This window comes from Pinus tabuliformis, chromosome 8 (genome assembly GCF_031772625.1).
Source record: "Pinus tabuliformis cultivar Carrire ecotype Pingquan chromosome 8, CPIR1, whole genome shotgun sequence".
NCBI classification, from domain to species: Eukaryota; Viridiplantae; Streptophyta; class Pinopsida; order Pinales; family Pinaceae; genus Pinus; species Pinus tabuliformis.
Window position 1 is genome coordinate 350,551,292 of NC_142294.1, and position 12,840 is coordinate 350,564,131.

A 12,840-nucleotide genomic window follows, 5' to 3' on the forward strand; every position below is an offset into this window, starting at 1 on the left:
ACTTGTAGTTTTTGGCCACTTGATCCGGATTTAAACAGGAACGCAACAAATTACAGAGATAACCAGAAACATAGAGATGCAACGAAAATAATACTTCATTTCATTAATGTAAAATACTGAAATATGCTTACAAACAACAATGGAAATAAACCAACTAGGGCAATGGTAGCTTATCTCTGAGAAGAGATGTGGCGGCTACATGCCTCTGAACTGTGTTACAATGAGGCTCGAAGGCCTATTTATTGTTGAGAAACAATGGAAAACCCTACACATCCAAAAACCTAACCCTAGAAGATGAAACGCCAAACTGTGGGCCCCGTTTGGGTAAACTAGTGCATTAACTTCCCGGGGTCGTAACTTTGGCATACGATCTTCGTTTGACACGCACAATATCTCATTAGAAAGATCTATCCAAGAACTACAACTTTGGGAAGAGCAACATGGGTCCAGTTTTCCCAAAAAAACATCGTTTAGGGTCTCAAAACGGCTCCGGAAGTTCAGGACCCAAAAAACTGCTAAAAATAGTAAACTGTGCTACAATTAAAGAAACTAAACAGCTGGAAGAAACAATGGTGGGGGTCCAAGTGGACTTGGCAGGTGGCCACGAATATCTACCTGGATCATTCCTCCCCCCTTAGGAAGCAATGGTCCCCATTGCGTTGAGTTCCTCCATGAGATGAGGAAACTTCTGTTGAACTTGGTCCCTGGTGAGCCACTTGCCCTGGTGAAGGAGTTGGCCTGCTTTGACAACTCGATACAATTGGATATTCCACTGGCGAGTGTGCTTGATCTATGTGTCCATGATCCGATTAGTTGCAGCTTGTTCCATGTAGTCTAGATTTAACTCTGTGGGTGTGAGTTGTTCTACATTGTCGGATGTGTCTAGTAATGGTGGAAGGTATGGCCGAAGGCGGTCCACATTGAACACTGAGTGCAGGCCAAGGAATGGGAGAATGCTGAGCTCAAATGCATTGTCTCCCACAGCCTTGGTAATGGTGTAAGGACCATATTGGAGTGGTCTGAGTTTCCAATAGGCTCCGTTAAGGTGTTCCTTTTGCAAATGCAACCAGACTTTATCGCCCACTTGAAACTTGTGTGGCACCTGATGTTGATCATGTCCCTACTTGTACTTGGCATTTGATTTCTCCAGAATGCCATGGACCTGCTGGCGAATATGTTGGATGTGCTCAATGAAGCTGTTTGCCTTATCTGTTTCGGATTGGACATGAGCCGAATCTGCATGAGTAGCTGCAAATGGCATGGCCACATCAATGGGACATAGTGGCTGGAATTCCAAGCCCACCTGAAAAGGGCTGTGGCTAGTCGAGCTATGGAGAGCCCAGTTGTAGCTGTGCTGAACATAGGGGAGGCTCTCGTCCCATGTGCGTGGATGCTTTGAGTTGTACATGCGTAGAATGTGTACGATCATCCTATTGACAACCTCTGTCTAGCCATCAGTTTGAGGATGGAAGGCTGTGGACTTAGTGAGTTTGGTGTCGAGCATCGACCAAAGACTGGACCAAAATGTACTAAGGAACCTGCTGTCCCGATCTGAGATGATAGACTGTGGGATCCCAAAGTGTACCCACACTCGTTCAAAGAAGAGTTTAACAGTGGCTTCTGCTGTCATATTCTTCTTGCAGGCAGCCTTAATGGCCATCTTCGAGAACCTGTTGACGACCACAAAAACACAGTCGTTTCCATGCTTAGTGGAAGGAAGGCCTGCCATGTAATCCATGGAGATGGATTCCCAAGGTCGACTAGGGTTAGGCAACGAGGTATAGAGGCCTTGCTTCTTGATGGTCGGTTTGGCAATGGCGCAGGCAATGCTTGATCTGATGTACTTCCCGACATCCTGTCGAAGATTCGGCAAATAGAAATACTTCTGCAGTACTGCCACTGTTTTCTCAACCCCGAAATATCCAGCAGCCCGACTGTAGTGTGCTTCCCAAATCATCTTGGCACGCTCGCTTGAAGGAACACAAAGGTGACCCAGGTGGCATAACAGGGCATCCTGGAGGTAAAAATCTGGAACATGCTGACCCTCCAAGAGTGTCTGGTATATGTGGCCGAATTCTGGGTCAGTTTTGTAGAGAAGTGGCCAATCAGAAGTCTCGTGCCCACAAGAGTTGAGCACAGTGGTTAACGCCATGATCGGTGGTCGACTGAGGCAATCTGCAACATTATTGGTGTTACACTTCTTATACTTGATATTCAAATGGAACTGTTGCAGGCATGTGGACCACTTCTGATGGCGATCATTCTGCAATTTCCCTTGGATCTGTATGAATTGCAAGGGTCGGTGGTCTGTGTGGATGAACGTTTCCTTCCCCAAAATGTAATGCTTCCATTGTCGGCGGGCCTGCACAATGGAATACATCTCTTTGTCATAAGTGGGATACTTCCGGATTGTGTTTGAAAGTGTCTCACTGTGATATGCTACTGGATGCTTGTGTTGAGTAAGGACTGCCCCAATAGCATAGTCAGAGGCATCTGTCTTGACCTCAAATGGTTGTTGCAAGTTTGGTAATGCGAGCACTAGTGCCGTGCAGAGGTGATCTTTCAACTGTGTGAATGCCTTCTGTTGAGATTCAGACCAAAAGAATTTTTGCTTTCGCTCCTCCCTTGGTGACTTGACTCAAGGGCCAAGTGATATGAGAAAATCCCAACACGAACCTGCGGTAGAAGTTGGCAAGACCTAGAAAGCTGTAAAGCTCTGTCAGAGTGGTTGGGGATGGCCAATCTCGAATGACTTGGATCTTGGATGGATCCACATGCACCCCCTGTTCATCAATAATGTATCACAGATACTGAACCTGGGTCATGCCAAAAGTGCATTTCTCCAAATTGGCACATAACTTGTGTTGCCGCAGTGTTTGGAGAACTTGTCGGATGTGGTGGAGGTGCTCTTCCCAACTCTGGCTGAAGATCAGGATGTCATCCAAGTATACCACTATAAATGAGTTGGTGAATGGCTGCAAGATGTCATCCATTAGCCTCATGAAGGTTGTAGGAGCATTCGTCAATCTGAAAGGCATAACCAACCATTCGAAAAGGCCCTCCTTGGCTTTGAAGGCAGTCTTCCACACATCGGAGGGTTTGATTGGTACCTGGTGATATCCTGACTTCAAATCGATCTTGCTGAAATATTTTGCCCCTTTCAGTTGGTCCAAGAGGTCATCAATCCATGGGATCGAGTACCTATTACGGACAGTAATCTTGTTCAATGCCCGATAGTCAATACAGAGTCTCCAAGTCCCATCCTTCTTTTGTACCAACATGATTGAGCTCCCACAGGGCGATGAACTTGGATGGATGTGACCTTTCTGTAGCAGCTCCTAAATCTGCCTCTTGATTTCATCATTCTCCAGAATGGAGCGCCGATAGATTGGTCCATTGGGCAGCGGCGCACCTGGGGTCAGATCGATGGAGTGCTTGACCTGACAGTGCAGAGGAACTCTTGCGGGGGAGGTGAAGATGTCCTTGTACTCCTCCACAGCCTTGTCCATTTGTAGTTGTCGTGCAGAGGGGCCCTATTTGGAGGTCGTGGCCACCGTCTTCTTCTTTCCTTGAGGGCGTATCATCAGGAAAACAAATTTCTCGGTTTTGGAAACGAGCTTACTGCATTGCTTTGCAGTAATCAAAGAGATGACGGTAGGCGGTGCTACCTCTGGTATCTTGCACAACTTATTTCCCAAAGTAACAATAACAGCACGAGGCCTTGATTCATACACAGCATGTCGCTTCCACAAGTATGGTTTTCCTAATAATACATCACAAACTTCAAGGGGAGCAATGTCACACAATACCTCATCCATGAAGGGCTTGATGTTGTATGGAAGGCGACACTGCTAGCTCACGCGAAGATGCCATCCTTGGTGAAGCCATCTGATGGTGTACGGTTGTGGATGTGTTGTGGTCAGTAAGCATAGCCGCTTCACGACCTCTGCTGAAATGAGGTTCTTTTGGCTCCCGCTGTCAACAATGAAGTATAGTGGGGAGCCCTTTAGCCACATCTGGGAGTGGAAGAGATGCAACTCCTCCTCTGGATCTTCGGGTTCCTCCTTCTGGATCTTCATGGTGGCAACTGTGGCGTTGGGCTCTGCATCGATAATCTGCTTCCCTTTGTCATTCCCTTTTTCGGGTTTTGACTCAAAATTGGAACATGCATCTGATTCTGAAACCTTTAGCTTGGCCATCAGTGACTGCTTGGCCCGACACTCACTTGTGTTGTGAGTGGAGCTCTTATGGAACTTCTCACACCACTTTCCTGTGTCCTTTTTTGGCTTCACCGCGCTGTTCTTTGCTTGTAGCTTTGGCAGGTTGTCTTGGGCCGCCCTGCCTTGACTTTGTCTTTTGTTCTGTGGTTTGGGGGCACCTTTCCCTTGCTTCGGATTCGTAGATCCAAAGTGTCGCTTCCTCTGTTTAAACCTTTGCTCGACCTTGACGGCATATCAGTATCAATGTTTTACAACTCGGACTCGGTAATGACTCGGCCGGCTCGATTTCAATGACTCGGTCGTTGTAAAAAATACATTAAATATTAATTTTTTTTATAAAAAAAACATAATTTTAAATATTTTAAACATAATTTTAAAGATTTTCATTCAAGTTTCCAAACATACAACATTATAATATACATGGAAGACAACATATGATCAAAGTAGGCTCATGAACCAATCCATTATATCAAAATGGTACGATGTACCCAATGGCAATAGTAAATACATAGTCAACTGTAGTCTGTCATACATGATCAAAGACTCAAGAGTCAAAACAAAATACAAATAACCAAGGAGGCTAGTAGCTACTGCCAGAGGAGCCAAGATCATCTCGACCAATCTCTGGATCATCATCATTAGAGTCAGACAAGGGGCCCCATGGCTCCTCCTCATCATCATCGTCTCCAACTGCAACTGTAGAAGTGGTGCCAGTACCACTAGGCTGTGCAGCAGATGCAAGCTGAGATAGAGTACAAATGCGGCTGCGCTTCTGTCGTGGCTGAGCAGAGGAAGCACCTACAACTGGAGTCCTACTAGCTGGCTGTGAGACTGAGGCTGGTGGATTGGGATCTGCATTCAACTGAACATGCTGCAGTGGATCTCCAACATCAAGTGATTCAAGATCCTCATCAGGATCAAACTCTGGTAGACGACTCTCCACTACCCAATCTGATGTTGGGTCAATGTCTTCCAACACAATGGGATCTGAATCAGGTCTTTTGTTCAGCAATTGGTTCCGTCTGAGCCGAAGGTTGTATTGGACAAAAACTAGATCATTCAACCGTTTTTGCTCCAAACGGTTTCTCTTCTTTGTGTGAATCCTCTCAAAGACAGACCAATTGCGCTCACACCCAGATGCACTGCAAGTTTGACTCAAAATACGAATTGCAAACCTTTGCAATTCAGGGCACTGGCCACCAAAGGCCTCCCACCATTGTGCTGCAAAAAACATAGGAGTGTAATGAATTATGAGTTAGATGAAGGCTGAAGCTCAACAAAATTACAAATTATATCTAACTTTCAAATTATAAATGATTTAACAAACTTTAATAAAAAAAGTAAAACCATTAAGAAATTGAAAATTGAAATTTTTGTTTACCTGGCTCATCTGCTTCTCTTGCAATCTTTGCTAGGTTCTTCCCAAAGGTACCTGTTGCATTGCTGAAGGATGTGACCTGCTGATGTATCAGCAGCTGATCAGACTCCGATGGGACCATGCGCTCAATGCAATCAACCAGTCCATCTCTGACCTCCCCCCTCAAAGCTCCTGACTCCTTAGCTTTATAATGATACCGTGGGTTCAAAAAATACCCAGCTGCATGTATAGGGCGATGGAGTTGATTGTTCCATCTTTCATCAATGATTGCCCAAATGGGCCCCTACTTTGCCACTCTATCCTTGTATGCTGTCTTTATTTGCTCCTTTGCTTGATCCATAGCCTCATAAATGAAGCCCATAGCCAACCTTTCCCCATCCACCAACCGCAACACCTTAACTAGTGGCTCAGCAAGCTTCACAATCTCTGCTGCCTTTCTCCAAAAAGTTTCATCATGGACTTTCCTTTTCAATTCTCTGCCTTCTGGTTTGTTAGACCAACTGCTTTGATTCCATTCATCACTGGAAAACATCTTTTGCAAGTTTCTATGTTGGGAAAGCATAGATTGCAATGTCAAAAAATGTGTAGCAAATCTAGTGATGGCAGGCCTAATGATATCCTTGCCTCCAGTGTGTTTCCTCATGAGACTCAAAACCAGTGTATGATTGTAGATAAATTTTGTTATGCTTTTGGCATTATCTACAGTGTTTCTGACCCAATCTAATTTTCCAATATCCTCAAGCATGAGGTCTATGCAATGTGCAGCGCATGGGGTCCAAAAGATGGTCTTGTGTTTTTCCTCTAACAGTCTACCAGCAAGAACATAGTTAGAGGCATTGTCTATGATGATTTGAACAACGTTAGCCACCCCCACACCCTCAATAACCTCATCCAATAGCTGAAACAACAAGTGGCCATCTTTTACCTTATCAGATGCATCAACTGATTTTAAAAACATGGTTCCCTGTGGGCAGAAGGCAAGAAAGTTTATGATGGTACGGTTTCTTTGATCAGTCCATCCATCTGACATGATGGTACACCCTGTTCTTGCCCATGATTCCTTGAAATCTTGCAAATACTCATTAATTGATTGAATTTCTTTCTGCAAACGAAACCCCCTTAGCTCTTGCATAGTAGGGCCTTTGAAGCCTTTTCCAGCAGCATGTATGGCCTCAAACATAGGCTCATAATATGGTGAACGAGCAGCATTAAAGGGGATATCAGCATCATACCACCATCTAGCTATGTAGTCACAAGCAGTCTCCCTCAATTCTTTCTTCCAATGGTCATCTAAAGTGGGCTGAGCAAGACCTTTACTAATACTAACTTCAGGACCATGTGCATCTGATGGAGAGGAGCCTGAGTGAGTGAAAAAACTTTTGATAGTCCCATCACCCTTCATTCTACCCTTTCCCTTATCTTGAACAGAAGCAAAAGAGGGAGGAACATAACGGAAAGGGTTTGATGCACCAGTTTGAGGGATAGAGGAAGAACCCTCAAACTCATAGTGGGGGTTGGCAGCCATCATTCTTTGTATCTCCCTCTTCCTCCCAATTTCAGCCTGTATCTCTTTTTGCCTAGTCTTTTCTTCTTTAAATTTTTCAAAGCTTTCCAACAAATTCTTTCTAATCTCCCCAATTTGATCAAATTTACATGCAGTAATATTGCCTTTAATCCCTGCCAAGTGTTGTTTCAGCCTATTAATCCCCCCAGGACCTTCCTTAATTTTCCTATGGCAAAACTTGCAACACATCTGATTATCAACCATTTCAACATATGCCCAAGCAGGATCTTTTGCTCTAGGTGCCATTTTTTGACTAGGAAAACAATCTGAAAATGAAAAAAAAAAAAAAAAAATTGATTCAATGTTCATTTATTTGACAAAAAACACTCTCTAAGCTTTCTTGATATGCAACTAAAATTTACTAAGCAAAAACAGATTTGTAAGGGTGGAAAAAAATACCTCCAGGCACAAACTGCCTCCTCAAGCTTGCTCCAAAAATCAGCTCCTCAATGCTGCTCCAAATGGCTGCCCAAGAAGCTCCTCACTCCAGCTACAATGCTCCTCCAAGACTCCTCACTGCTGCTCCAAAACAAGCTCAAGAACTGCTCACTAACTCTCAAAGAAGACTCTCACTCAAATGCATAAGACTACTGTGAGTGAAATGAGAGCATTTGGCTGTCTTAAATAGAGTTTGGGAGGGGGAAATGGACCCCAAAAGCATTTAACAAATTACAATAACCATTTAGAATCCACAAACCCTAATTAACTTTACCAACTATCAGCAAAAAATTGATTTTTTTTTTATAAAAAACGCTGCCCAGCCGTCCTTTCCATGACTCGGCCGAGTCAATACGGACCCGGCCGGGTTGACCGAGTCAGCTATGACTCGGCCGAGTCATTGGATGACTCGGCCGAGTCATTGGATGACTCGGCCGAGTCATAGCTGACTCGGTCAGCCGAGCCGGGTCATGGGCCGAGTCACTTAAATGGTGATTGAAACGGTTAGAAACGGCCGTTTCCGTTTCAGTTCGGCCGTTTCGTAAAACATTGATCAGTATGACGTACCGAGCGAGGGGATGTTCAAGAATTCTGTTTCTTCCTGGATGTACTTGTGCAGGCAGTCGCGGTATTTGAGTACCAAATGCTGCTTTGAATCCTTGATACCCAACTTTGTGCGAAGGGTATGGAAAATATTGGTAAACTCCGACATGTCTTGGTCCCTTCCCTGCCGCACTGTGGTCCACTTTATGTATTGATCCTCATAGCTTTCAACAGGGTAGTACTGCTCCTTGATGGCATCCCGGAATGGGTCCCAAGTGGGTGCGGTTGAAAATAGTGAGCCTGTACTTTCATCCTTCTGCTCGCAGTAGGTTTCCCACCAATCCTTGAGGTGGGGGGCTGCTTTGAGAAGAGCGAAAATAATCTTTTCCCGACTTGAAAAATCATAAACAGAAAAATAACCCTCTAGTAGATTTAACCATTTATCGACGACATCTGCGTCTATCTGACCCTCGAATATGGGGATTTCAAATTTAACTTGTACCTTAAACGATGTGGCATTTCTAGAGTAGCTATTGGAAGCCGATGCGTCGCCCCTGGGTAGCTGCTGAAGGATCTGGGCAAAGTTGTCCATCATCGCATTCCTTTGTCGCTCGAGGGCTTCTTCGAGCAAGATTTTGATAGGATCTCCTGCCCCCTCATCTTTCTTTTCATCTGCCATGGGAGGCCGTTGGGATTTGCAAGGCTGGTCTTGCAAAGGTTCGACCAGTTCAAGCCCTAACTCCTTATATCCCGACCTCGTTGGGGACATGCAAAGAAAAACAGAGAAAAAACAGACTGCTTTGATACCACTGATCTAGATTTAAACAGGAAAGCAACAAATTACAGAGATAACCAGAAACACAAAGATGCAGCAGAAAATAATACTTCATTTCATTAATGTAAATTACTGAAATATGCTTACAAACAACAATGGAAATAAACCAGCTAAGGTGATGGTAGCTTATCTCTGAGAAGAGATGTGGCGGCTACATGCCTTTGAACTGTGTTACAATGAGGCTCGAAGGCCTATTTATTGTTGAGAAACAATGGAAAACCCTACACATCCAAAAACCTAACCTTAGAAGATGAAATGCCAAATTGTGGGCCCCGTTTGGGTAAATTAGTACTGTGGGCCCTAATCTAGTAACCCTAGATGTATGAATATGTCAAAGAAACCCTAGTCTTTGTATGCAATCCTAATGCATGAAGATCACATGCACTAGCATGTCAAAATAGTGAAAAAAAATTCTAATCCACTTGATGCTCTAATTCCATAAAAGAAATTCTTTAATACGGTTGTTATGAAAAGATATTCATATGATGAAAGAAAAATTAAATTTCCATCATTAGAGGTCATATCTTGAAGGGAATACTATATCAGCTTATAGAGGAGGTCATAAGCTTTCCAATGAGTACTCACTTGCCTCCTAATTCCTTACCGTCGAAGAGAAATCAATTTTTGAAATTAGCATATGTCAAAAATTATCAAACTATCCAAGCCGACATGAGACGTGTCCCTTCAGAATATGGAAAAACCACTATAAATATAAACTTAAATTCGTCCATTCAAGCTCAGATTTTTCGGTGGAGACAAGACAAGAGGTAGAGAAGCAACCGTAGCCTAGAAAAGCAAGGAAGACAAGTTTGTGAAATTATTCTTGGGTTAAATAGTCTTCCACAGGTTCGAGCTAGGAGTAGAGAAGTTGCCGTGGTCGAAGTTGTTGTAGTTGTCATGGTCGCAACTGCCATAGTTGCCGTGGTTGAAGCTACCGTGGTCGAAGCTGTCGCAGCGGCTGTAGTTGTCGTTGTTGAAGCCACTGTGGTCGAAGTTGTCACGGTCAAAGCTGTCGTAGTTGTCCTGGTCGAAGTTGCCGAAGTTGCTGTGGTCGAAGTTGTCGTAGTTGTTTTTGTTGAAGCTGCCATGGTTGAAGTTGTCATAGTTGTTGTGGTCGAAGTGTTGATTTATTGGGATTCGACAAATAAAGCTCGTTGAAGTCTTCTCTTGAGAACATAATAGGGAAGAGTTGGAGAACTTTGTGAAGCAACATATTGAAGATTTGTGGAGATCATTGAAGACCATGATGCATTGAAGCCATCATGAGGTGACCTTGAAGAAGTTTTGTTTGGGTAAAATGAAAAGTTGTGGATACACCATATGAGAAGACAAAGTTGTCATGGATGAGCTAAGTGCTTTGGAGATCAAGGGCATTGTTAAAGGTGAAGATTATTGTCAGGGTTGGTTGCAGAAGATATTGGGAGCCTTGAAGAACTGTTAAACTTGTCTTAACGGATTGAAGCTATGGTTTGGAGCCTTAGAGGATCAGAGTCCTCAAGAACCCAGGTCGGAGCTTGAACTAGATATAGGGTTGGAGCCCTTAAGTTTGGTGCCTCAAAATTGACAAGGTTGAAGCCTTGGAAATCCAAGTCGGTGCTTGGAAAATACAGGTTGGAGCCTGGGAGATTGAAGATCAGTGTCTTCATCTAGGGTTGGAGCCCTACATATATTGTACTTGATTTATTATAAAGAAGAAATTAATAAAAGCATTTATTCTCATTGTTCATTTTTTGTTCTAAATATAAGTGATCTAACTGGTAAAAATAACAATTGAAAAGAAATACTGATTCACCCCCCTCTTAGCGTTTCCAACACCAACTTGGCTTGCAAAATGGTTCATTTTTCACTTGTTCTCGGCCTTCTATTGTGACTGCAATAACTTTGTCTTTACTGCAACATATAACACCTAGACTTCTTCGCACGTGTGAGGATTTTCAACCCAAAATAATCTTCATAAATTAAGATTCTTCCTTTTTGAATTCCTTTCTTCTTTCGCCAACCGTTTAGGTCACTTCTCCTTGCTCTAATCGAGCTTCTCGATGCTTGGATAGATGCCCTTTGAATGAGGCTGACTGCTCCTATATATAGGCTTCCTTGAGTGCCCTAATAGGCTGACTTGCCCTTCTAGTTAGGTCGACTTACTCCTTTTGAAGGTGTTGACAGTGCTGGACCCGCCAACATTCAGGGGATCTCCTCGATATGAAGTCCCAACTAGACCTCACTCTATTTGGTGTAGGAGTCCCATCCGGTATGATGGCTTGGTTGCCGTTATCTTAAATGTTTGCCTTAGCTCTTACTTGTCAGCACATGAGAGTGGTCTGCTTTGTCTTCGAGGTTCGCGTGCTTGGTGATTGCTAGTGTTACTTGTGTCAAGGTTCTTTCACCGCAGAGGGAGAGGGTGGAGGTGAGTCTCTAGTCGAAAGGGAGGAAGTCCCAACTCTGTCAGAGACACATAACACAACAGGACATGCACAGCTTCCGGAGGAGCAATCCACACGGGTGCGGCAATCTCAACAAACAACAGGAGATAGGCTTTACAACACCTAGCGGGGTAGTCTGCGCCAGTGCGACAACCGTTATAACAAGTTTATGGGAAAGGTTTTGTCTGATGTTCGGTGAGGCAACCCACACGGGCAGGGCAACATTAACAACTTGTACAACACATTTTCATCAACATATATGTATTAGAGCAACCAAAATAGTTCAATTGTTTAACACAGGTTAAAGCAACATGCATTACAAGTGTTCAAGATTAGTCTTACAAACAGTTACAATACATGTGTGAAAACGTGCTGGCCTGTTATCAGGCTTCTGAATTAAGCAAAAGTTCCAAGACACATCGATACACCATATATCACTAACCTCGTGAAAGGGGCGTTGGAGCCACTGCTCGCTCCTCAGAGAAAAAACTTCATACCCTCAAGGCTATGTGGAAGGAGCCAAGGTGAAAAGTCCTTTCCATGTACAAATGAGGGGGTATTTATAGCCAAGGGTAAAATTGGCCCTTGTGACTGTTCGACTTCCCTCATGATTGTTTGACTTACTCGACTCTTCAACTTTACATGACTCTTCGTATAACATGTGGGTCTCTTGGACTTCCATGTTACATTACTTTAATTTACATAGTATGGCCCGTAGTAGTGATGGTCCGACATAACTCATGACATGACTCGACATGATAGTGCAGGTATGTTCATGCTGCTAGTGGTGTCCATGTCGAGCTGTAGTGCTGCTGAGTGATAGATGCGCTCTTGGTGTATCACAACTTCACCTCCGCATGGCAAGGTGTGTGGAGTCTTTGATGGTCTTGGTGTTTGCTTGATGTTGCATGTGCACGTCGCTCGCTCGCTTGTACTTTGGCATGCTTCACATGTTTGTCCGTTTGCGAAAAATTCCCCACATGCATCGTCTGTTCGCGAACATATCTCCTTGCTTGTGCTCTCCTTGTTCATCTTGTCCGTCGTCGCGTCATGTCTTATTCATGTACCTATATCTGCAATCACTCATGACGAGACGACATCAAATCCATAAACCTCCTAGTGTACCATGATGCATTGTCGTTTGCTTTCGGATGCATGGGACCGGGAGAGAGGACAAGGCTATGCAACTGCGAAAGGCAGTTTTCACGTTGGGATGCGGGCTCCGGGCATTGCTGGTGAAAATTGCGCAGAAGTCACTGGGAGACTGAGATGGGCATTCCAGATCAGCAGTGACTGTCCGCGGGATTTGGCTCTGCTGGAGGGCAGATTTGCACAACTTCTAGAGGGAAGCAGTGCAGACAGCAGAGGTGCTTGGTAGCGAAATTGCGCAATTGCTGGGAGGCTGACCTGCTGAAAACCTCTGCGCAGTTTTTGAGTTGAGC

At 44.1% G+C, this 12,840-nt stretch overlaps 2 protein-coding genes across 7 annotated transcripts in view; one reads left to right on the forward strand and one right to left on the reverse strand.

The window, feature by feature from the left end:
- The window catches only part of LOC149235583 (uncharacterized), a 101,398-nt gene that overhangs the window by 67,656 nt on the left and 20,902 nt on the right, over positions 1 to 12,840 (forward strand). The window lies entirely within an intron of this gene.
- Positions 4,426 to 6,419, reverse strand: LOC149235585 (uncharacterized). Its single transcript, XM_089460991.1, has 3 exons — positions 5,602 to 6,419; positions 4,812 to 5,441; positions 4,426 to 4,442 (listed from the first exon to the last, which is right to left on the reverse strand). The coding sequence occupies exons 1-3, from the start codon at positions 5,717 to 5,719 to the stop codon at positions 4,426 to 4,428; spliced, it is 765 nt and encodes a 254-aa protein (XP_089317117.1). The 5' UTR covers positions 5,720 to 6,419.